The sequence below is a fragment of the Zalophus californianus genome, chromosome 11, assembly GCF_009762305.2.
Source record: "Zalophus californianus isolate mZalCal1 chromosome 11, mZalCal1.pri.v2, whole genome shotgun sequence".
Taxonomy (NCBI): Eukaryota; Metazoa; Chordata; class Mammalia; order Carnivora; family Otariidae; genus Zalophus; species Zalophus californianus.
The window spans coordinates 106546664-106572875 of NC_045605.1; the positions used below are offsets into that span (position 1 = coordinate 106546664).

Sequence of the window (26212 nt, forward strand, 5' to 3'; positions counted from 1 at the left end):
GTTGGCAGGGCCTCCTTCCTTCTGGAGGCTCCCTTCCCTCTGCAGTTTCTAGAGGCCGCCGGCACTCCTTGGCTGGTGGCCCTTTCTCCGTCTTTGCCTCCAGCCAGTGCAGGTGAGGGATGTCCCCCCAAATCTCTCTCTCCTGCTCCCCTCTTTCAGGCCGGAGGCCTTTGTGAGTACCTTGAGCCAGTGTGGATAATCGGGGTCCGTCTCCCTGCTAAAGCCGGCTGACTGGCACCTTCCATTCCTCTTTGGCACATACCCTAACATTCACAGGCTCTGGGGATCAGGACGCAGACATCTCGGAGGGACCTTGTTCTGCCCCCCATGCCACCCCTCCCGCCACAGCCCTGCTCCACTTTGTGCTCCAGGTCGGCCCCTTTGCCTCCCCTGCCCAGGCCCCGTCCCCCTCCCTGCCCTGGAAGCCAGGGGAGCTACCTGTCCTGTCCGTGGGCAGGCTCCAGCCGACTGGGGGCCCCCTTCTAGGACCACCAGCCAGTCTCCACCACCAGTTCTCCAGCTGGTGCATGGGCCTAAGTGCAGAACGTGTTCCCCCAGCCATACACATACACACCGCTTCAGTCAGCAGCGGGCTGTCCCTGTCGCAGAAGGGCCTTTGTGCTCTCTCTGTGGCCACCCAGCACGGCGACGGAGAGGACACGGCCCCCACCCGTCACTGTGTGTCATCCTCCACCCCCGACCCCGGCTGACCCTGACAAACCACCCCTTGTCATCTGCACAGGGACCAGCAGATAGAGGGGGCAGACCTGGGGGCTGGGGCAGGCCTCCTAGTTGTCTGAGGCCTTGGAGCCTGTGATCCCAACCCCAGGCACCCTTGAGATGAACAAAGAAGGGTCAGGGGAGGGAACCCAACTGAGAACCAGCTCCCCGTGGGGAGTGTGCCCCTACATGGCAAGGTGGCTGCCCCAAGGTCCCCTGGCGGGCGTCTTCCTGGTCTGTGAGGCACTCTGCCCTCTCTTCTTCATGGGGGCAGCATGCGGGGCGGGGGGGGGGGTCCCACTGCCTCCCCCATGAGCACCCTGGGGTAGGGCCCGGAGGTGGCACCAGCCCAAATCCCTGCTCCAAGTGGGCGGTCAGCAACATCTGCCTGGACGGTGAGGGCAGCAACATAGACTCCAGGCCCTCGGCCACGTCCACCCCCCCCACACACCAGATGCAGCCTGCCCAGCAGCTGTCACCTGGACTGAATGAAGGTCAAGCTTCAGGGCCCTCCCCTTTGCAAGAGCTCCTCCCAAGGCTCTGGAATGGCCTATCAGTGTGTTCAGTGGTTTTGTAAAATATGCAAAAGGATTTAGAAGATTATTTTTCTGGAAAGAGAGCCCCTAGAACTACTTAAGCTTCAGTCCACACAAATCCTACCTTGGTCTCTGCCCACCAGACATACTGGCTCCCCTTGTTTTTTTTTTTTTTTTTTAAAGATTTTATTTATTTATTTGAGAGAGCGAGAATGAGAGAGAGAGAGAGCACATGAGAGGGGGGAGGGTCAGAGGGAGAAGCAGACTCCCTGCTGAGCAGGGAGCCCGATGCGGGACTCGATCCCGGGACTCCCGGATCATGACCTGAGCCGAAGGCAGTCGCTTAACCGACTGAGCCACCCAGGCGCCCTGGCTCCCCTTGTTTTTAGAACCTACCCTGCAGTCTCCCCACCTGGGGGCCTTTGTTCAGCACTCCTTAACCCCCTCCCCACCTTGGCTTCCCAACACAGCCCCAGCCACATTTCCTTCACCCTAGCTCCCCACACTGGACAGGCGTCCCTGACCTTGGGATCACACCTTTCTCCCCTGGAGGCCAAGACCCTATTCAATGTCTGATTCCTATTCCCAGCTGTGGAGCCTTAGGCAAATTTTCTCACCTTTCTGGGCCTCCATTGCCTCATCTCTAAAATGGGGATGGTAGCAATACCTACTACCGGTCCGGCTCCTGGGACAGACAGGAGGCCTGTGTAATGATTTCTTCCCACGCCCAAGGGCAGAGCACGGTGTTCTCTGCGGGAGAGGCGGTCAGCGAGATCAGGATCCCCCACCGTCGTGAGGCCGGAAGGCACTTCGGGGAGCCCCGGCTCCTTCATGTGTGAAGTGAGGATGATCAGCCCTGCCTTAGGAGGTCGTGGGTGACGCCGAGCAACAGCCCGTGTGGCTGCATCTCCGTGTGACTGTGTCAGGTTCGCTCATTCACTCGCCCCTGAAGACCACGTTCCAGAAGGCATTTTCATGCATATCTGTTCCACCTGCAGGAGGTTCCTGGGGCTCTCATAGCAAAGTACCTCCAGCTGGGGGGGCTTAAAACGATGGAAATGTATCTCACAGTTCTGGAGGCCAGAAGTCCCAAACGAAGCTGTCGGGCGAGCCATGCTCCCTCTGAAACCTACAGAGGAAGCCCTCCTTTGCCCCTTCCTGGCTTCTGGTGCTTCTCTGCAGTCGTTGGCATTCCTTGGCTCTACATCCCGTCTCTGCCTTTGTCGTTCACCTGGCTTCTCCCTGTGTGTTATCTTCTTCTAAGGACACCAGTCTCACTGGGGATTAGGGATCCCGCCCTGTGCCACTCCGTCTTAACTAATTACATCTGCAATGACCCTATTTCCAACTAAGGTCACATGCTGAGGTCTCAAGGGTTGGGACTTGAACATACCTTTTTGCAGGGAACACAGTTCAACCCCTAATACCACCCTAATGGCGTACTGTTTTGGTCTTCGGGGCTTTTAAGGGCACCAAACGTTGCTATTTTAAAATACCAGCTGCCCTTGGGTTGCATAGTGGTTTACCTCCACCAGCCTGGCTCACACAGCCTGGCCCAGCCAGCACCTGGCTCCAGAGGCCCCCAGACCAGAAGAGGTCCAGGGGGGTCAGTGCAGTGGTCCGGGGTCTTCAGGGCCCCCTGGCCCCTTAACGCTTCAGAACTTGAACAGAGGAAGTCACGGGAACAATCAACACAGGCAATCCCTTCTGAAGCCGGGGCATTTCTGGAGCATTCTCTACCACTTACAGCATCGGGGGACCTTTCGGCAGGCCTCCCCAATCCCAGCTTTTCAGCTAGTCAGGCAGATCCAGCCACCGGAGGGGGCCCTGGTGCTTCATGCTGTGGCCAGCAGGGCGCCGTACACAGAGACACCCACAGGAAGCCAGAAACCCTGCTGGGCTCCGAATACAGCAGGGCAACCCAGGAAGCTGTCATCCTCAGTCCAAGAAGCCAAAGGCTCAGGGCACACAAGCTGGGAAGGAGAGGTCTGGAGGGACCGTGCCAGGGGCCCCTGACACGTGTCAGCAAACCGTTCTAGATGCCCCTGCACCAGGAGCTGAGAGTATCGGTGACTGAGCCGTCCAAAGGGTGTTAGCTCAAAGTCCAACCAGCTTTGCAAGGGACACCAGGGATGGGAGATGACACAAGCCACTTTGGACATGCACATTGTCCCAGACAGATGCACCAGCCACACCCAAACTCCAGGAGACAAAGGGAACAGACAACAGATGGGGAGGAGAGTGGGTGATCAAGGAAGGCTTCCTAGAGGAGAGGTCCTGCCTGACAGCTTCGGTGTAACAGAGCCAAAAGGAGCACTCTGAGAGGGCATGGGGGTTTGGGTGGGGGGCAGGGCAGAGGAGTCCCACAAAGCCTGGCTGGGACCTCCTGCCTGACAGACACTGACAGCCCTGAGCCAAGGGAAGTGGGAGACTTCGGGGCAGATTCTCACTGCTCCTCCTACACCCAGGCAAGGAGGACATTTCAGAGCCGCCTGACACTTTCTCCCTGTCCAAATCAGAAAAGGCGGCTGGATTACCCTGATGTCACCCAGAAATGGTGGCAGGGTTAGCCCTGGGTCAGGACTTCAGTTTTAAGCAGCAAGTCGGGTGCCCCAGGGTTGGGTTGGCTGCCTTTTTTTTTTTTTTTTTTTTTTGCCCCAACCGGGTTCACAATTTGGCAGGGGGAGCCGGGTGCGGAATTGGGGAGAGTCGGCCAAGGTCACTGCTTGCAGGTCCAGCTAAGGCCAGAAGGGGGCAGCTGAGCCCGCCCTTTCCTCCTCCAGCTCCATCACAGAGGCAGTGAGCTGGCATTTTCCTGCCCAGACCACTGTAATCTGCACCGGGGGGGGGGGGGGGGGGGGGGGGGGGGCTTCAGTCTGGCGCTGCATATATCCCTCCTTTCAGGGCAGGGGCCCTGACTCCCGACCGCCACCACCTTCCTACAGCCCATGATAGGGGGTCCTGGACCTCCAAGGGCACCAATTGGTGAAGGGACCCCTTTTTCCAAAGATCAGGATCCATATCCTGCAAACAGATTCTGCTTTGGAATTTTTGTTTGTTCTGCGAAATGAAAATCGAGTCAAAATATTTAAAACTAGGGCTATTTGGAGAAATCTAGGAGGTGGGGTGGGCACACCCTGGGTTGGTCATCTCCTTCCTGCTCCACCCTGTGCCTACAGGAACTGATTGTCCCAGGCCCCAGCCCGACAGGGACAGAGACAGGGACTTCCAGACAGGCCCCCCTCTTCCCAGCTGTCTCTCAGCACCTGCCTCCCCCACCCAGACTGAGCCGGCCAGCTATTTTAAACTACTTGTCATAAATACAATTTGCAAGAAGGAGGTTAATAATAGTCCCCGCTCTTCCTCTGGACTTCTGTGTCCCCTGCCTATCTGACCTTGGCATTTGGTGGAGGGCGTGGAGGTAGTCGCTGGTACTCGAGGCCAGTGAAAGCACAGGCCTCCTTCACAGTGTCAAGGTAAGCAGCCTCCGGCGGCCAGAGGCACAGCTCAGGGTTTCTGCTGTACGTGTGGACGCCTGGTGCCATGCACAGCTTGCTCCCAGATGCCACTCAGGGGGGCACAGCGGGGGTCTGAGCAGAAAAGGCTCCTTCAGAGGTTCAAGGACAGTTTCAACGACCAGTGCTCCAGTGGAGTCACGGTCGGGACAAGACAAGACTCGGGCCTGAGGACAGGGGCTCTAGCAGCAGGACCCTAGTGCAAGGGGGAGGCTTGGCCATGGGGGCTGCAGGCAGCCTGGAGGAGGAGGAGGGTTTCCATGCAAACCTGGTAGGATGTCAGCGTCCCCCGGCTCCCTGCCCAGACAAACTGTCGCCAGGATTCCTGGTGGGTGGGGCTTGGGGAGAGACTGGCAACGTGGGTGAAGGCCTGGGAAAGTGGGACTTGCTCAGTCAGCGACAGGGAGGCTGAGGAAGTCTGGGGGCCACTGGCAGGACACCGCAGGGGCCGAAGGATTCAAGGCTTGTGGGACCGGGTCCCTAGTTCCACAGGACTTCCCTCTGCTGGGGGCTGGGGAGTGATGGCACAGGTGCTCAGGGGAAGGGGGCAGGTTGGTCTGGGGCGCGCTTAGGGACAGCGGCTGCGGGACATAGGGAGGTGACCGTGAACCGGTGAAAGAGTTGGCAGAAGGGCAGGGCGAGCTCTAGGCAGAAAGTCGGCTTGGGCAAGACTCAGGAGTATCAGGTGTACGTGGCAGGGAGTCCAGGAGCTCCAGATGCCGGGGACTGACACCATCCAAGTTGTTTCCTGGAGGCGTGGCCAAGGTGCAAAGTCTGGCTCTGGGAACTAGGGGGCCTCAGGAAAGGGCTTCAGGGACTGAGAGCCCAAAGGCCCTGTCCCCCGACAAGAGACAAAAGTCAAGTATGTAAGGATCCCTCTCCTACCTTAGGATCCCCTCCCTGCTCCCCGCCCCCCTCTGGCTGCCTGCCTTTTGGTGCACGCGGGCTAAGAAAATTTGAGCATGAAATGGAGGGAGGGAGGTCCATCTCCTCCTCTGCCTTATAAACCAGGCCCTAGGGTGTGCCCACCCCACCTCCTAGGGAGTCTGTACCCCAACACCCTCTCCCTCAAATGCCTTCTGCCGGTTCCAGCAGAGACAGGTTCCCCTAGTTCCCTCAGCTGGCACCAGGCATTCGGGGTGAGCTGCTGGGCCCCAGCCCACAGGGAGCAGCCCCGGGGCCCTTTCTCCTTGTCTCCTGACCTGGGCATCCAGGCCGGACAGGCCCGCAAATCTGGGCCTGTCTTTGAGTTTGTGGGGCTGCTGCTGACCTGGGCACCCATTTCCTTCCTTCAGTCCGCCAATATCACAAATATTTGTCGAGAGCCTCATAGTGGACAGAGTGACCTTTACAAAACATCGACTGCTTTTGTCAACACATTTACTGAGGCCCACCGTGTGCCAGGGACTGGGGATTGGGGGATCCAGTGGAGGGCAGAACAAACAGAAACCTGCCCCCTCAAGAAACTCAAGTCCCAGGGCGGGCAGAGGACCCACTGGGAAGGTGACCTCTGGGCAGAGGCCTGAAGCGGCTGAGGGACAGCCGGGCCAGATGGCCCCTGGGCGAAGGGACTTCAGACATAACAATATCGGTCAGATTTATGAAGTGGATCCGAGAAAAGAATGTGTGGGACAGGTTAGGAGTGGGCCCGAGGAGACACCTGGGTGGCTCACTCGGTTAAGGTTAAGCGTCTGCCCTTGGCTCAGGTCATGATCCGAGGATCGAGTCCCCGGAGTCGAGTCGGGCTCCCAGCTCAGCGGGGAGTCTGCTTCTCCCTCCGCCTGCCGCTCCCTCTGCTCGTATTCACTCTCTCTCTCTCTCTGTCAAATAAATAAAATCTTAAAAAAAAAAAAAAAAAAAAAAGAGCGGGCCCAGGGTCACCCTGTGAGATGGGGGCTGGGTGTATGAGTCAGGGCTGAGCCGAGCTACCCACCCCGCGCAGCAGAGGCTGGTGGGGGCTGGGCGGGGGCAGGTTGTGGGTCCTGCCTGGGCCGCCGTGAGGCAACACCAGGCAGGGTAGGAAGGGCTCCCAGCCAGCACAAGTTGACTGTGCAGCTTCCTCTCCCAGGCTCTGAGGCAAGGGGCCTCATGGCTCAGAGGGAAAAGGCCCCAGCTGAGAGGGGCTCCTGTGCATGAACAGCCAGGGTGACCCGGGCGGCCACAGCTCTGGAACTGGACCTGTGGGGAACGGGAGGGTTGGTTCTGGCACATTCTCTAGTTGCCCTGCCCTTGGTGTGAACCTGAAGTACCACTGGTTTCTCGCCCTTCTTCTCTCCCTTTTCCAGGGGCTCCTGCAGGAAATCTCCTGGGTGCTTTCCTAGGCTGGTGTGTGTTTGGAAACAGAAGTCAGGGCTGGTTTCAGAACAAGATGGGGAGGCGGCCATGGCTGTGAGAAAGGCCTTGGAATCCAGGCCCTGACTCTGAAAAATCCAGATGCTGTCCAACGGGCCCTTTCCTGTCCTTTCCCCTCCAACCCTGAGCTCCTAAGTGGGCTGCCCAGGAAGGAGAAGTCTTCAGCCACCCACTCAGGTTGGGTGGACCCATCACCGGCCCCGCCCAGGGACCAAGTTCCTGTTTATGGACGCTTCCTGGAACAGCTTGTTTTGACCCAAAGAAATCTGCTGACGCACTGCCCGCTCTCCTCCCCCAGGGTGGAGGTATTTTTAGCCTTATTTGCAGAAAAAGAGGCAGAACCCGGGCAGCACATTCGTTCACCTTACTGTGAGACTACCTTGTCCTGTTCCCTGTCCACCCCCAAGGCAGGACAGGGATGTCCCTGTGTGGTTTTCTACCGTTAAAAAACAAAAATCAACTGAGTAAACTTAAAGACCCAACCAGCCATATTCAATGATTCCTGAATTGGGTAAGGTTCCATCTGATAAACAGAAAGAGGCTCCAGGGAGCTCTACAAAATCGAGGGGTTTCAGAGACAGAAATAGGGTATGGCAAGGAGGATATTAGCAAAAGAGACATTGTTTCAAGCAAGGTCACCTTCTTTTAAGGGGAAGAGCAAGGGGCCTTATAATGTGAGCCTACCTCACTATAGCTGGTCAGGAAATTCCAGACTGATCGGTCTGAAGCTGCAATTGAGTTAGGTATTAAATCTTGGTGGGGCTTAGCACAAGTGACTCCATTTTAGACACGTTGTTTCTTTGTTAACACCATTCTCCTCTCATCTCTCAAGTACATCCCTTTCCCAAAGAAAACCAGCTGTGTGGAACCGGAGGCCAGGAGCGCCTCTAAACAAGGACCCTCTGAAACTGCCATTTTGTCCTTGAAAATGGAGTGGGTAGGGACGCCTGGGTGGCTCAGTCGTTAAGCATCTGCCTTCGGCTCAGGTCATGATCCCAGGGTCCTGGGATTGGACCCCACGTCGGGCTCCCTGCTCCCCAGGAAGCCGGCTTCTCCCTCTCCCACTCCCCCTGCTTGTGTTCCCTCTCTCGCTGTGTCTCTCTCTATCAAATAAATAAATAAAATGTTGAAAGAAAAGAAAGAAAGAAAGAAAAGAAGAAAGAAAAGAAGAAAGAAAAGAAAGAAAGAAAAGGAAGGAAGAAAGGAAGGAAGAAAGGAAGGAAGAAAGGAAGAAAAGGAAGAAAGAAAGAAAGAAAGAAAGAAAGAAAGAAAGAAAGAAAGAAAGAAAGAAAGAAAGAAAGAAAGAAAGAAAAGAAAGAAAGAAAAGAAAGAAAAGAAAGAAAAGAAAGAAAAGAAAGAGATAGAGAAAGAAAGAAAATGGAGTGGGTGGCCAGGGCAGCTCCAGACACAAGGGCACAAAGGGCTTTAGTTCCTTTTGTGATGGAGAATCCCAAGCTTTGTAAAATCCTAATGTTTTCTGTTGCTATTCCACCTACTCCTACTTTTTTGGAAAAACAAAATCTAAGGAAGTTTGTTTCTGGGACTTGGGAATGATATGTGTGAATGAGGGCGATTTTTAGACTAGAGGTAGAGAAAAGCAAGCTAAGACTTCAACCTGGGCCCAGGAAGCAGACACACAGCAATAACGTCTCTCTCTCAGGCGCCCTGTAGATAAATAAAGGGCTGACCCTACCACCTGGTACTGTGACACAGCAGGAAAGGAATTTGCTTAGTATTATACACACCTCACAGTTTTCTAGAACATTCTGATAAGTCCCTCTTCCCACACTGTTCTTTCAGGCCAAGTCTCTCCAATCAACTCATGAAAATGTTGCCAGGACTAGACTGAGGGGGCAGGTCTTGATGAAGGGTGAGCTGCCAGAATCTTTCCCGGGACAAAGAGCTCAGCGAAGCAGCAGCTGGTAAACAAGCCTGGGCTTGCCTCCAACTCAGTCTTCAGTGCTGAGGGTCACATGAGACTCATCAGTTTTGCAAGAACCACAGGGAAGGAGGAGCCCAGCCCCACCTACAGATGCCATCTCACTGAGGTTGGGGAAGAATTCTTTCCCAGTTTCCTCCCAGTTGCCAAGGGAGCCTACTGTCAGGGAAGGTTTTGTTTGGGGTGTGGGTGGTTACCCTGGGAGGAGACTTTCTGGCAGGGTTTGGTCTAAGAAGCTCTTCTCACTTCTGGCTGATCAGACCACAGTCCTTCCACCCTATGCTTCTGGGGCCGGGGCTCAACGGAGGCCACATGGGGGGTCTCAAGCTGTGGTTCTGCCTCACCCTGGTGAGGAGATGCCAACAACTGCCCTTTGCAAAAGCCTCACCCAAGCATTCAGGCCTGCCCTGGCCTAGGTGGAGGGGCTGAGAGTCGGAGGGGTTTGCTTTTGCCTCTGCTTTAGGAGCCCCAGGCTGGGGGTGCCTGGGTGGCTCAGTCGGTTAAGCATCTCTTAGTTTCTGCTTGGGTGGTGATCTCAGGGTCCTGATCTCAAGGTCATGGGATCGAGAGCCATGTCAGGCTCCACGCTTAGCCTGGAGCCAGCTTGAGATTCTCTCTCCCTCTCCCTCTGCCCCTCCCCACTCACGTGTGCTCTCTCAAATAAATAAAAATCTTTTTTTTTTTTAAGATTTTATTTATTTGACAGAGACCTAGCGAGAGAGGGAACACAAGCAAGCAGCGGGGAGTGGGAGAGGGAGAAGCAGGCTTCCCGCCAGGCAGGGAGCCTGATGTGGGGCTCGATCCCAGGACCCTGAGATCATGACCTGAGCCGAAGGCGAACGCCTAACGACTGAGCCACCCAGGCGCCCCTCAGATAAATAAAAATCTTAAAAAAAAAAAAAAAAAAAGACCTAAGTTGGAGGCCTGCTCTATGTAAGCAGCCAGCCCGCAGTGCCCCCAAGTCATCAAACGGGCTCCCTGAGGCCCAACACTGGCTGTAAACTGCCCTGGACAAACGCTTTCCCCCACCTCCCAGTGCAAAAGTAAAACGGGTTGAGTATCTACACCCGTTTGGTCTTGTAGACATGCAGTTCTGTACTGTTTTCCGCATAAACAAGGCTTTGATCTCAATTATTTTGCAACTACTTATTTCCGCTTAATACATCATGTAAAACCCCTAGGTAGCCCATGCCAGGACGGAGTTTTCTTATGAAATACTTCAAACCTTCAGGCCCCTGGTAACAGAATAACAAAACCTAACACATTCCCCACAAGCCACCACGCAGCAACCTCACGGGCCTCAACGTTTCAACTTGCCCCCAACCATTTCTAATCCTACACAAATCACAGCAGTTTCTCAAGCAGGGATGCTACACGCGCAGCTCTGTGTGCGGTTCACAGCCGACCACCCGCGGACAAACCCCCCCCCCCCGCCCCGCCCCGCTTCCCTCAGGAGGGTCCCGAACTCTCCCGCCCGCCCGGACCGCCCCCGCCCCCGCCCCCGCGCGCGCGCCTCGGCGCTGACGTCACCGGCGCTCACGAGGCCCAGCCACCGCCCGAGGAGTCACGCGGAGGCGCCCCGCCCCCACCCCGCAGCCGCCGGGAGTGACGCGCCCCCTGCAGAGATTCCTCCGCCGCCGCCGCCTGGAATTTTCCAGACGCTCTGCCGGCCCTTCTTTCGGGCTTGTGCGGGGCGGGGTGACCTGAGGCGACCCCAGCGTTTCGGTCGGCCCCCTGGGGAGTGCGGCCCCAGCCCGCCTCCCGCACACCGCCCCCCATTTCAGGGAGCGCTGTTCCCACCCCCTCATCCCCCAAGAAGGAAAAGGGGGCTTCTCCCGCACAGAAATCGCATCCCCAGTGTGACCTTGAAATTTTTTTCTGCGTGTTACAAAGCACTGCTAAAGGGGAAGCGCGGATAACCGGGGAATCCAGGTGGTGGACACGGGGGAGGCGGAGGAGGGGGGAGACAGAGCCCCGCCCGACTTGTCTCCTTGGGCAGGGTCGGGGAGGGACTTTTTTCCTCCCCCGTGGCGGTGGAGGAATCGTCCCGTTGAGCAATGCCCTCGAGTGACGCGGCACAGGGCTATAAAAGCAAAAGTTGTGGCCCGTCTATCAGGAGTCAGCGACAGGGAGGGTCCTGGCTTTGGGTTTAGTGGTGGGGAGGAAGTTGCCAGTTTAGGGCGTCAGGGGACAGATGGGGGAGATGACAGAGTTAGAGGCGACTCAAGGGGTTTGGGGTACAAGGGCAAGGAAGGTTAAAGAAGGAGCTAGATCTTGGGGAAGGTGTGGTGGGGAGAGTTGCGTTGACAGTTCCCGCAGTAACCCAGGGGAGGACAGCCCTTCAGGCCGGACTTTAGCTGCCTGCTGGAGAAGGGGAACTTGACCTCTAGGAGGGCGCTGCCCTGTGTGGCCCTGGCGAGCCCCAGTGTCCTGGTTTGTGTGGGAGGAGGAAGGCAGAAGCGAGAGGAGGCAGGATCTCGCCACCTTTGCTGGAGAGGAAGTGGAACTGGGCAGTTGATGCCAGGAGAATGATCAGGAAGGAAGGCAGTGGGGTGTAGGGCCGCAGGTGGGCAGACCTTGAACTTGTCAATACCAGCAGCCCCCTTTTCTTTCAGAGGGTTGCGACCCCGCGTGGGGATGAGGCCTGGTCTTGTGGAAACTGAACTTAACCTTGGCGGGGCGGACAGCTCTGGCCCAGGGTGGTATGTAATTTTGGTTCGGCCTGGGACAGGGTCCAGGTCGTGCCCAGCCTGGTGGAACCCTGGTCTGGGTGTGAGGCCAGACCCCTTGTTGGAGGTGAGGGTGGTCTCAGAAGTGATTTGAGGCGGCAAGGTGCCATCTAAAACAGTTAATTGTTGTGGCGCCTGATGTCTGACAGGCTGGGGCTGCTGAGGCAGGATGTTTGTGTGTCTGCGGACAAAATTGACCCACACTTTATTTTCCAGGTGGCAGTGCTCCCCTTTGGACTTTTCCTCTAGGTTCGGTGCTAACTTCTGTGAGCTCACTCTGCTCTTCCTCCTCCTCCTCCTAATTTTCTTGAGGTTATCCATTCGCTTAAAACATTGCTTCTGGTAACCTGGTAAGCCTGGGAAAGTTGCCGAAGGCCCTGAGAAATTCGGTTGTGTTGGTAATCGTGAAGGAGGAAAGGCCCTCCCTGCTGAGACTCGGGGTGGGATGGGGTGGTGTTGCTTGCCTGTGGAGAGGGTGGGGATCGGATGTGTACCTTGGGTGGGCCTGCAGCAATGTAACAGCTCAAAGTTACAAAACGCCTCATGGACCATGGTTTGTTACTATAGTGTTCATCGTGGTGATCAGATGGCATCCAGGAGAAATGGAGCCCCTGGCCAGTGTGAGTCATAGCAGTGCAGGAGGGGAGACCCTGAAGGAGAGAGCCCGCCCAAATTGATGTCTGCGGATGGAATTTCCAGAGGCTTAGGAGGTGGAAGTTCTCCGATGTCCTGTTTCCAGGCCTTGCTCAGGAAGCCCTGTATTCAGGAGGCTGTTTAAGGTTTTCAGATGAGCTTATGAGGGGGCAGTCATTTAAAAGTCCAAAGCAGATGCATCGTGCCATCCGCAGATGTGTTGCTTTGATCCAGGAGCGCCAACCTCCAGGCATGTGGATGCCAGCAGGCACCCCTCCTTTTCTGGGGTGGAGGTTTTCAGATGCTGCATCTTCTAAATTGAGCCTCCAGTCATAACTGGTTCTGGGCTACGAACTTTGCTTCAAGAAGATTCTTAAGCTGTAGGACGTTCTAACATGCCACGAGCAGAGGGATGCCTTGTAGATGAATCTTGCAGATGGAGCCCCAGTGACACTCACCTGCCCGCCCGCCTGCCTGCCAGCCTGCCTGCCTGTGCATTGGTTGGAGGAATTAGTGTGATGGTTTAACCTGTATTTTGGGAAAGTGTTCACATTTGAAATGCCTTAGGCAATACTTAAATGAAGCATACTGGCAAATTGGGGGGGGTCGTTGTGTTATGCTACAGTCTTGGGGGTACGGGTTGGTTGTGGCCAAATTCTTAGAAATGGCGGATCTAGTTTGGGCATTGCAATTGCATGGCGGGTAACTAAGTGAAGGGAGAATAGCTGGGGTACTGTTATCTTTGATGCTATTCTTTTAAAAAAGTGAATTTTGTTTGAGGGAGTTTTCAAAGTAATCTTTAAATGGGAGGACCCTGAGGTGTGAGAGGTGGTGGTGGGGCACACCTTGACTTGGTACTGGGAGGGGTGGGGGTAAGGAAAGGGAGAGGGTTGGGTTGGTTAGGTATATGCTGCAGAGGGTGGGGGTGGTAGCGAATGTGGGTTGAAAGGAATTTTGGCAAAAAAGGTCAAGTAGAGCTCTGGGGAATGTAACAGACAACTGGACAAAGAAAATACTAGTTAATGCTAGTAATTGTCTCTTGCACAAAAATTGCTTAGAAACTTCCAAAAAGTCTTTTAGAAATCTGCTAAATGCAGGGAAGGCAAAATTGTTTTGCTTTGCTACGTGGGGAAGACTGAAAAGCTGTAGTTGAACAGGAATGCTCATCTCTTGAAAGTGGGGGAGGGGTACAGAAATTCACATCAGCTGAGTAATAACCTTCACTGCTTCACTAGCTTCTTCAGTGGTTTATGTGAAGGTGTACAGTCAGTGTTGGAGCTAGAAGTTTTAGGAAACCTGTAAATGCCCCAGTTGTGAGCTTTTAAAGTATTTAAATTTTTTAAAAAAAGTTTAAAATTTTGGTGTGCACTGGAGATTTAGATGTACTCTTAACAGGTTTATAACGTTTCTGTTCACTGAGATTTTGTGATTGAAAATTTTGAGCAAAGTGAAAATGCAATGGCTTTTAAAGGAACTTTGTTTTATAAAATCTCTTTGGGGTCTGTATTAACAGCAAAGTAAAAATTGTTGGTATTACCTTAGTTCTTGTAACAGAATAACCTTTTCATGGTCCCTGTAACTGTAATACTTGGTAGCAAACCATGTATCCTTGCAAAGGTTAGAGTTAACCGATTGTATCTTTTATTTGAATGTTTGTGCTTTTTAAATTGATCAGTACTTGCCGGGCAACTCAGTCAAAATCAGTTTGGGGAATAAACAAAATGGGCGGTTGGGGGGGTTGGGGTGGGGAGCCTATACTTGATGTGGTCTGTTTTTAAAAATTCAGAGAAAGATCTGAAATACCATTTATGGTGATTCTTGTTTTTGAGATGTATCTATTGAATTGGTGAGGTAATAACCAGTGGCTTTTGATCCTGTTCCTCTTCCCTTTAAATTTCCCTTTAAATTTAAACTCCCCAATATAAGCCTCTGGGATTTCTGTCTTCTGGTTTCTTTTTTAATGTTTAAAAATCTGTTGGTATAGTCCAGCTTTTAATCAGTGACTTGAGTACGATGAAACTGCTGTCCTGGGAATTTAAAGAGTATTGGTCATGCCTGTATGGGGAAATATGTGTGGGTGTATTGGTTCAAGTACTTTTGTGTTGCTGTGTCGGAAGAACTAGCTCTGCTGCATCATGTACGTGATTACTAATCATTTTCTTTCCCTCTTTACAGCACAAATAAAGGTTTGAGTTCTAAACTCAATTGTATTGGTATGTTACGTTTCTTGATCTTTATCTTTTCTGTAAACCAAGTTATCTTCAATGAAGTTGGATGTGTTTTTCTTACTGTAGATTTAGGCTGTGATTTGCTCTTTAGGAGCTTTAAATAATTGAGGTCATTTAGTGGAGCGTCGTAACCTCAAACAGAACTGGGATGTCTTGAATGGTACGGAGCCTGGTGGATGGCAATGGGGGCTCTGCTCACTGTTGGGAGTGTCTAGTGGTTGTGCAAAATGTGATAATGTGATGCTGAACCTTACAGCTGGTGAAGGTCAGTGTCAAGGTGCTGGGGGCATACTGGAACTTTTAACTGGTTAGATTTACAAATGGTGTCAGAAAGGGGGCCTATCATTGCTTAGGGGAAACCGTCTAAATACAACACGTGTAATACATGTTTTCCATGTTTGTGGTTTGGGGGAGGCTGGAATGGAACTAGGTGTGGGTCTAAGCACATAATTTTCTACTAAAATGTTTCGTTTGGCTCTTTATTGGGTGACACGAGTTTGGGCTCGGGTGTACCTGCTGTATGAAGCAGGCCAAGGTTATGCAGAGGGCGTGAGAAGAAGCTCTTTGAAGCACAGTTTGCTTCTTGACTCTGAATTGTGTTTCCTGGCTGGGGAGGTGGTGGTAGCTCCAACCAGGGAGCAAAGTCCTGCTGTTGGTGGTGCCTTTACCCGTGGGCCCTAAGGTTTGGCCTCATGGGAGACAGGCCGGGCTCTGTGAAGAAGGCTTTCGTTTTGGAGGAAGCTGAAAGGGAAGCTCTCCTTTGAAGGGGAGCTAAGACCTGAGTTAAGGGGGACAGGTGAGCGCTGTGACCTAAACGGGGGTGGGAGAGCGTGGCCTGAAGAATTCCTCCGGGAGAGCAGCTGTGGGACTCGCTGTCCCCCTCAGTCCTTGCATCCAGGTGGCCTGCTTGTGGGTCCTCAAGAACCCTGATGCGCCTGCTTCCAAGAACCTGGAGTTAGGTGCTGGGGAGGAGGAAGTGGCCTATTGGGGAGGTCATGGAGCTGCTGTTGAGTGGGGGCCGCTGCATGTGGGTTTGGGGATCCTTTCCCTGCTTGCCTCTCTGGTTCTTGATCCCCCTGGAACAACCTAGGCCTCCTTTCCTACTTAACCCTTCTCTCCGCTTTGTACCCCAGCCCTCCCCCATCCGCCCTGCCCTTTATGCCAAACTGGTTCCTCCTCATTTTTTACATGGTGATTATGAAACTCTTGCTTCCAGCCTTGAGGATAACTGCTATAAATGCCTTTCTAAATGTCACAGTTTCCTAGCAACTGTGATGGGCTGATAAAGAATTTCCATAAGGGTGTAAATGTTTGCCATTGGCTGAGAGCAGGCAGCTGAAGGCTGAGCCCCTACCTCCTAGCCTCCGCCCAATCCGGGGGCTCCAGAGATGGTCAGTGAAAGAGATTTCTAACCTGTCTTTATGTGCACTTACTCTCAGGTCAAGTGGGATGGGTTGCAGGTGTGGATGGCTGTGTTGGTGATTTTTGCTAATCAGTTTGCATTCTAGTGCATAAAATTCAGCCTTCACTCTTGAACTCCCACAGGCAGTGGATGATACAGTGAAATTGATTAGGTAGCAAATGGTGATCTAGTGCAAAGTAAAAGTGATGGGGCATAAGGATAGCAAAAAGCACGTTTGGAAGTCCTCTGAAAAAGGACAATAGCCCAAGAGTGAGTATGGGTGGAGGCTCCTCTGCGGGCCCAGGTTGGACACTGCAGGAGTGGCCGGCGTCACAAAAGGGATTGGACCCTAACGGCCCCCTATTCCGCCCTGTCAGCGGTCTTTCGTTTGTGTCAGTGACCATGGACATCAAGGGACTTGTAGGACCTTTTATGCCGAACCTTACCTCTCTGTGTCACTAAGTCTCTGGCGGAAATGTTAACCTCTGGTCTCGTGCAATGCTTTTTTATTGTGCGGTGCTGATATTGAATGAAGTGCAAAAACAGGCTTACGGATTCTTGTATGTTTTAAACGTTCATATGTAATACACAAAACTTGATGCAGTCTGGAAGTGGCAAGAGGAAGGTAGCAAAACAACCCAAAATAAAAAGGTGTGATGGTGTATGTCCCCGGGAGTGTGGCCTTTAGCTTGCTCTGGTGGGTGTCCCTTCCACTACCTTCTGGCCGCTGGGTAGGACAGTGCCTGCTGTGCTGGGGGCCTCCACCCTCCAGGCCCCCCAGCTCTGTACCTCCTTCCCTCTCTTTTAAATAACTCTTAACTGAGTTCTCGTGTATAAAAAGGGTTTATCGTGGGGTTTACAAATAAAGTTGGAAAAAAACAAAATCCTCAGTAATCATCTGTTACTGGCATATTTGCTTCTAGAGGTTTCTTTCTTCCTATGCATAGGATATGAATTTTTTTTTAACAAAAATGGAATTATACTGTAAATTGTTTTTGCAACTCCTTTCACATCTTTTCCTGTCATTTGAAGCATCTTTTGTGGTGGTGAAGTACTCCGCTGTGTGGCTCTATCAGTTTAAACAATCTCATTTAGGTGACCTAAATTATTTTCTAGTTGTTTTTTTTTCTCTTAGGTAGTAAAGCTGTGATAACCTTCCCTGTAGCTCACACTTTCTCTGAAGTCATCTGATATGACTTCTTTGGAATATATGAATATATGCAATGCCTATGTCAAACTTAGGACTTAAGGTTCATTCATGATGCTGAATAGCCCTCCTGGGAGGGATTTTTTAAATTTGTTTTCTCACACTGATGTAAACCTGGCTTTTTTCCCTTTTCCATAGAACGGGTATTGCCGTGTTAAAAACCTTAGATCCTTGGGGGGATCCAGGCTACTTTACTAGGGTGTTGCTTTGCTGCTGCTGAGACTGAACATTTGTGTGGATTAGCCATCTGCGGTGGTGTGTGTGTATCTGTGTGTGTCTGTGTGTGCGTGCACAAGTACACACAAGCTTCAGCTTCCTAATTGTTCATTTTCCTATTGGTTATTTTGTAAAAGCACTTACACGTTAAGGCTATTAATAACCTATGTTTGATGCAAATATTTTTCCTGGTTTATAGATTGCCTTTCATTTTGCTTATTGTGTTTGACATACAAAAGTGACACCGGTTTTCTGAGGTCATCACTCTTTACGGTTTCTATACTTGGTGTTGTGCTTAGATCTCTCCCACCCCAGAAGTATATAAATATTCTATATTGTGACACTTCTGGTTCATGTTTTTACATTTACACATGTGCTGCAGCTGGAGTTCATTGTGCCGCCTGGGGGCCGGGGGCAGGGGCTGATGTGCTCTCAGAGCCCCCGGAGCTTGCTCCCCTCCCAGTGCCGGCCTCCCTGGGGCTCCATGATGGAGTGAGTGGCAGAGTCCTGTGGGCCATGAGGGTTGTTGTCACAGTGGAGAGGACTGTGGGAACAGGCAGGTATGGTCTCCTAGTGGGGTGCTGGTTGTGGCTCCCCTCCCGGCTCCCCATTCCGCCATCCTAATTGTTTGGGACCTATGGCAACCCTCCCCGGGGCGGTGGGGGGAGGTCAAAAGCAGGTACACAAAGATGGATCTGGGTTCTACTGACTTGGCCACTCGGCAGCTTTACGAACCAGAACAAGTTACTTAACCCCACCGACCAAGCCTGCTTCCGACATCTGCACCACGGCGGTAAAGGCATAGGCATGTTGGGCACACATCGCTGGCAGTGCAGCCTTCCTCTCCATTGCCCAGTCTCAGGGCCGACCCCTTGGTCCCGGTTCCCTCTCCCTGCCCTCTAGGCACCTGCCCGCCTTGCTCTGAGCCTTTTATGGAACGACAGTCAGTGTGCATATTCTGGTCTGTTCTGGTTTTGCATTTAATTTTGTTTCCATCCACATCTCCCTGTATCAGCGGAGTCCACAAATATCTTGGAAGTGGCTTTTTCTCGGGGTTGTTGGTTCTCCCACAAGAATGCCACAGATGGGCTTCTAGAGGTCTGTGAATGCTCAAACTGTGAATGAATGAATGAATGAATGAATGAATAAATAAATAAATAAAATAATATAGCTTGCTGAAGAAGTCCATGATCTCAAAAAAGATCAAATGAACAACTGCATTATTTTATCCCACGGTGCTTATGCTGTAGGATGTGTAGTCAAGTCTCAAGTTGTAAGCAATGTTTTGACTATTTTAGATGGCGCCTGCTGTGAGCATCTCTATGAATTTGGTGTCCCGTTTGTTCCCCAGAATGGCGTGGCCTGGTCCGTGAGTGTGCGTGGTTTTACAGCTCTTGTCACAGACTCAGATACTCTCCGGAAAGCTTACATTTCCTCTTGTGAGTATTCCTTTCCCCACATAGTTGCTAACATCAGGTTTTTTAAATGGTGGTAAAATACACGTAACATAAAATTTATCTTCTTAATCATTTTTAAGTGTACGGTTGAGTAGAGTTCAATTTATTGTTGTGCAACCAATCTCTAGAACTTTTTCATCTTGCAAAATTGAAATTATATACCCAGTAAACTCCCCATTCCCTCATCCCTTTAGCCCCTGGCACCCGTCATTCTGTTTTTCTCTCTGTGAGTTTGACTACTCTAGGTACCTCATGTTAAGTAGAATCATAAAGTGGCTTATTTTACTTGGCATAATGTCCTGAAGGCTCATCTGTGTTACAGCATGTGTCAAACTTTTCCTCCTTCTTAAAAGAGTTGAAACAAGGGCGACTGGCTGGCTCAGTCAGTACGGCGTGCAACTCTTGATCTCGGGGTCATGAGTTTGAGCCCCAGGTTAGGCGTAGAGATGACTTTAAATAAATAAGCGAGCGGAAACATATCCCATGGTATGTAACATCTTATTTATCATCTGTCAGTTAACACTTGGGTTCCTTCCACCTTTTTGGTTATTGTGAATAATGCTGCTATGAACATGGGTGTACAAATACCTTTTGAAACCCTGCTTTCGTTTCTTTGGGCAATACACCCAGAAGTGGGATTGCTGGATCATACGGTATTTCTATTTTTTATTTTTGAGGAGCCGCACAGTTTTCCGTAGCAGCTGCACCACTGTACATCCCCAGCAGTTTGCAAGAATTCCGATTTTCCACATTGTCACCAACACTTGTTCTCTATTGTTGTTTGAAATAGCGGCCATCCTACTGGGTGTGAAGTGTGTCTGCTTGTGGTTTTGATCTACATTTCCATAATAATTAGTGATGTGGAGCATCTTTCTATAGGATTGTTGGCCATTTGTATGTCTTGTTTGGAGAAATATCTTTTCAAGTCCTTTGCCCATTTTTAAAACTGGGTTATTTTTTTATTGTTATTGATTTGTAGTTCTTCAAATATATTTTAGATATTAACCCTTTATCAGATCTGTGATTTACAAATATTTTCTCTCATTGTGTATGTTGCCTTCTCAGTCTGTTGATGGTGTCCTTTGATGCCCAGAAGTTTTTAATTCTCGCGTAGTCCAGTTTATCCTTTTTTTACTTTTGTTACCTGTGCTTTTAGTGTCATTTCCAAGAAATCATTGCCAAGTCCAATGTTATGAACTATTTATTGCTACTTTTAAAAGTACTTCGGTAGTCTTAATCCCTATTTTTGAACTTAATGGTTAGTCTATTTTACCATTTGATTTACCATCTGCCTTTTCCTCTTTGACCACTTACCATATGAAATTCCATATTGATTTTCATAATCGTGAATTCTTTGTTCACTTCAGAAGGTAAGCTTTTGCCAGTTAACGATTGTCAAACTTATTCTGTTTTGTCCCTTTTGTTGTTGGTGCAAAAAGTATCTATCACACAAGGACTTTTAAAACATTCATCTACCAAGTCTAGTGATAACTAATAAGTCTGTTGGTTTTGCTTCTGATTACTTTTTCTTTAGTATCTAAACATGTATGTACTCTCATGGTTTAATAAGTACTCGTCACCATTTAAGGAGTTATGAATCCAACTTAGGAGTGGATCTAAATTAATTCTACTTATAAAGTTGAAATGTCAAACTTTTATTAAGCAAACACTATCTTTGTTTTGTTCCAGGTCAATATTAGTGTCTTAAGATCATCTGCCTAAATCTGTTTCTGGAGTTTTTATCCTCTAGTTTTTGTTGTTTCTAATCAAATACAGCAAATTTTAATGACTGTCACTATTTATTATGTTTAGTAAATGGAGACTCTGCTACTCTTTTTTTTTTTTTGACTCTGCTACTCTTAAGGCAAGAATATTCTCTCCCTGTTGGAACTCAAGTACACAAAACTGGGTTAATCTTTGGTTCATGGTATAACATGGCTCTTTTATTTGCTACACTGATGTTTTTAATAATGTGGTAAGCATTTCGGAATCTTCTGTTCAGTATGAAAACTAGGACTTTAGACAGTAGCTTCCTCTACCTATGAGGTCGTGCCCACCCCTGCCATTTCCTGCCATCTCCCTGCCTCCCTCTAGGCCAGCATATCATCATCCTGAATACTGGGTTTACCTTTACTTGCTTTCTTTTCGTATAACTCTAAAAAAAAAATCTACCTAAGTATGTTTCTTAAGTAAGCTCCAGGCATTCACAGCCCCTTGGGGACAGCACGGCACAGTAGCTCTCCCTCCCTGTGCTGTCTGGGTCTGGGACTGCCCATTTAGCACAAAACAAGAATGGACTAACAGACTTATAGTCTGCTTCTGGTGCTCTTTCCCCTAAGCAGGTCCTGAACTATTCTAGGACAGCAGTTGTGACCTGTGCAGAAAGCAGCATTTAACTATATCTTATTTGTTGGTTTGTGTGGTCTGTTGAAATCTCACCTGGTATCCATCTGTAGGCATTTCTGATCCTAAGTGGAAAAGGATTGCACTCCAGCGGGGCACAATCCACTCTCTCTCCTGCCCTTTTCTCAGCACTGCCTCTCAGAGGCCACCAAATGCCAGGAGCACAGGTGGGAACCTGGCTCTCTTACTCGCCTAATAGGGTCACAGAGAGCTTAACATTGGGGATCCCAAAGCCCAGGATCTGCCCCGGCAGCCTCATTCTTGCCCCCTTAGCCTCTGGGGTAATCGGTACACTGTCCCGCTGCCTCCTCTGTTATGTAACAGTTGTGTGAGCAGCTGTCTGTGTGTCAAAGCAAGGCCCTGCCCCTGCCGCATGCTGACCCCAACGGCGAGGCTCTGCTGGTTTTCTTCCGATTTATTTCAAGGCATAAAAAATGTTCAGAGTATTACCTGCATGTGTTAAAAATTCAAACCCTGTAAAGGGGATAGAGTGACCTCTTTCTCTAACCCCCAGCCTCCCTTCCCACAGGGGCAACTATTGTGGCCAGTTGCTGGTTCTTTCTGGAGAATCCTGTGTACGTATTTCCCTACGGAGGTCCTGCTATACACACCCTGTCTTGTACTTTGGATTGTTCAGTTAACAGCAGTACATCAAGGAGCTCACTGCATATCTCTTTTTTGGTCTACCTTGGGCTTTTTCCACATCTGTGTGATAGTCCATGTTTGAATTAACCCATTTCCATTTTGGGGAACAGTTAGATTGTTTCTAGCAAGTTTTACTGTGTATAAGGCTATATTGAATATGGGTCTACATGGTTCTTTGTGTACATGGGCAACTGTGCCTCTGGGGAAAGCTTCCTATACAGGAGGATTCTGGGTTCCAAACATGATGGGCATTGCCCACCTATGTACACGGTGTCTAACACGGTCCTTAAGTTGTTCTGGTTGATGTTTCCCTACACCTTTACGAACACTGTGTTCTTAAATTTGGTTATTTGTCAATGTGAGAAGTGAAAATAGTATTTCACTGTAGTTTTGACTTCTATTTCTATCGGGCTGTGTGCTTATGGATTTTCAAGAGCTTTATATATTGAAGGAATGAACCCTTTGTCATTTGTGCTGCAAATACTTTACTGATTGTCATTGATCTTGATTTTACGTTTCATGCAAAAAATTTCCTGTTCAGGGTTTTAAATATACTTAGTTATTTATCAGTGTTTTCTTTTATGGCTTCTGGGTTTTAGGACTCAGGTTACCAAGTACCCTCCTTAAAGATGGGCACACCTCCGCCTTCCCCAACCCGCCAACAGCTGCGGTTCCCTGCAGCCCTGCCCTGGCCATTTTGGGGTTTATCTTTGCTGATTGGAAGGCAGATCCAGCATCTCCGTGTGTCAGTTTGCACTGTTTGATTCTGTGAAGTTGAATTTTGTTGGCTGAAGTGTGTGCCTGCTTTGTGTTTCACTTACATTTTCACTTCCTGAGAACTCTTTACTTGAGGACATTGACCCTTGTATATTACAAAACATTTTTCAAGTTTATAGTGTGCCTTTCTTTTCTCTTTTTTCTTTCTTGAGTATAGTTGACACACGACATGACATCGGTTTCAGGTTGTAGTTTGTCTTTTAAATGTACATGTTGGATCTTGCTGATGGTTTTAAGTTTTGTCATCAAATCTATTATTATTATCATGGTTTCATACTTTGATGTTAATGCTGTATTTCCCACTGGTTTCTTTGTGCTTTCATTTTTGACATTTGACATAACTCTTTAATCCACCTAGAAGTTGTTTGGGTGTTTGTACAGTATGAGGTAAGAATCTAAATATTTCAAGATGGGCTAACCGATGTTCCTAGTACCACTTCCTGAATAATGCTTTCTCTACTGATGTGAAATGGCATTTGTTAGTTATGGACTAAATATTTTAATATAATTGAGTCTATTTCTGAACTTTCTGGTCTTCCACCAGTTTGTCTTTCCTCTGCCAGCCCAATGTTTTCGTATGTTAGCTTTATCCTACCTGATTGTAATATGGGCTGATACCATCCCCTGGCATTCTTTTTGAAGGTATTCTGATTTTTACTGGAATTGCATTACATTTATCAATATATTATGATATCAAGACATCCCATTTAGGAACTGGCCTCCCTGTTCATTCAGGATAGGATGATTCTCATGTCCCTCAGGAATTTGAGACTTGTACAAGTTATGTACATTTATGAAGTTTGCTTCTAGAAATGTTATATTCTGTGTTGTGGTTAGATACATTTTTCTATTAAAATTTCTGATTAAGGTAGCATATGGTAAGACTTGTATATATATGTTATTTTGAAAATAAATATGCTGATTATTAGGGCCAATTGGGAGGCAATAAGACATCTTGGCTGAAAGGGCAGACTTTTGAGTCAGATGACCGTGCGCTCTCCTGCTGGACCTGCCTCTTACTTATTTTCTGTGTGACCATCTCCCTGCCTCAGTTTCTCCATTTGTAAGAAGGGATAATCCTAGTATCCACTAAGAAGCGGGATGAGGGTTAATGAAATGATGGAGGCATTGTGCTGGGGGCTCTGCTGACACGGAGTGAGCACTGTTCTGTTGGGATATTAAAGTAAGAGTCATCTAATGGTTCTGTCCTCCATGTGATTTGTTCCATTTTTCGTGCTTCTTTCCTCCTGTCTTACTGGCATTGGCTGTCATCGCTAATGAGCCATGAGCATTGTGGTCTTGTTCCCACCCAACCCTCTGGTGGGATCTGTCAGCAGGTGGAGAAGGGTCAGGCTGGCCCTGGGAGGTGCCGGTGAGCCCCCAGCAGCACATGTCAGGCTGCCCATTGATCATCTTTCTGGTGGTCCTCAGTTGGGGTGATCTGCTGGGGAGAAACATCTTAAATTTTATTTTATTTTTTTAAAGATTTTAAATAAATAAATTTTATTTATTTGAGAGAGAGAATGAGATAGAGAGAGCCTGAGAGGGGGGAGGGTCAGAGGGAGAAGCAGACTCCCTGCCGAGCAGGGAGCCCGATGCGGGACTGGATCCCAGAACTCCAGGATCATGACCTGAGCCAAAGGCAGTCGCCCAACCAACTGAGCCACCCAGGCACCCTAGAAACATCTTAAATTTTAATATTTGCGTATTTTAACAGGTATTTGAAAATTGCTGGTTTTCTATTTATGATACTAATGTTTCCTTTTAAAAGGAATTTATTTTTCCTCTTTTTAATTGAAATATCCTACACATACCATAAAATTCATGCTTTTGAAGTGTATAATTCAGTGGTTTTTAGTATATTCAGTGTGTTGGCAATCGTCACTATTATCCATTTCCAGAACGTGTTCATCTTCCCAGACAGAAGCATGGTATCCATAAAACAGTAAGTAACTTCTATCCTGCCCTCCCACTGGTGCCTGGTAACCTTTATTCTACCATCTGTCTCTATGAATTTGCCTATTCTAGGTTCCTCATGTAAGTGGACTCATATGACATTTGTCCTTTTGTGTCCATCTTATTTCGGTTAGCATGATGTTTCCAGCGTGCATTCGTGTAACAGGACGTCATTCCTTTGTGAGGCTGCATAATATCCCATCGTCTGGCTAGACCACATTTTGTTTATCCAGTCATCACTTGGACACTTGGGATGTGTCCGATTTTTGGCTATTATGAATAATGCAGCTGTGACCTTTTTATGTGAACATGTTTTAAATTGTCTTTGACATGGACCTAGGAGTGGGACCACTTGCTGGGTCTGATGGTAACTCTCTGTTTAACTTTTTGAGGAACTGCCGAACTGTTCTCCAGTGTAGCAGCACCATTTTTCATTCCCGCCAGTAACCTAGGAGGGTTCCAATTTCTCCACATCTTCAACACTTGTTCTTATCTGGCTTTTTGTGTTTTTTATAGAAGCTCTCCGCCCAATGTGGGGCTTGAACTCATGACCCAGAGGCACGTGCTCTTCCAGCTGAGCTAGCCAGGCGCCTGTCTGGCATTTTGATTATAGCCATCCTAATGGGGGTGAAGTAGTCTCTCGTGTCGTTTTGGTTTGCATTTGTTGCGAAGCACCTTTTCCTGTGCTTGTCGGCCAAGTGTAGATCTTCTTTGGAGGAGTGTCTATACTGAGCCTCTGTTCCCTTTTTAACGGGGTGTTTCTCGTCTCATTGAATTTCTTTGTTTCTTTGTATATTCTGGATACTAGACCCCAGTCAGATAGATGATTTGCAGATACGTGTTCCCCTCCTGGGGGTTGTGTTTCTACTTTCTTGGTAGTGTTCTTTGACATAAATTTATATGTTAAAAGTAACTGGATTTCAGGAAAGAAAAAAAAGGACTGGCCGTACTCAGATGTGGCAGAAAATGTCCAGGTGTTGTATGAATGATTAAGGTGGTGGGGGCAGAGAACAGAGTGTGACCCGGTCCTGCCCTTGGTGCGTCCCTTCACGTGCGGTGTCACCAAGCATCTCCTGGTGCGTGAGCTGGGATCATGTCAGTAGATTGCTTAGAAGTTGCTGTTTGGTCATTTAAGTCCATAATAGATACTGGATTTATTCAGCTATCTTTCCTGTATCTTTTTAAATGAGCATCCAGTTTTTCTCCTTTCATTTTCTCATGATTAATTGCATCGTGGATTATTAAGCGCTCCTGTGATTTCTGAGACACACCATTCCCAGGCCTGGAGCTTTAGTCTGTCAGCATGGAAATGAACTGGAAGGTCCACTTCACCTTCAGGGTGCGGTCAGGCTGGTGTTGGTATCAGAATGTCCGGAAAGGCAAAGACACCATCAAGAGCCCAGCTTTGAGCTGGACAGCTGGGTTTCTGTTCCCTGCCTTGCTACTTATTAGCACATGACTTTGGCCAAATTTCTTAAATCCTGGAAGCCAGTTTCT

The 26212-nt window shown here is 49.3% G+C and overlaps 1 protein-coding gene across 1 annotated transcript; it reads right to left on the reverse strand.

Annotated features, from left to right (window-relative positions):
• Window positions 1–11182: 11182 nt before the first annotated feature.
• Window positions 11183–17263, reverse strand: LOC113914941. The gene has a single exon (XM_027580565.2). The coding sequence runs from the start codon at window positions 12341–12343 to the stop codon at window positions 11330–11332; it is 1014 nt and encodes a 337-aa protein (XP_027436366.2). The 5' UTR covers window positions 12344–17263; the 3' UTR covers window positions 11183–11329.
• Window positions 17264–26212: the final 8949 nt, after the last annotated feature.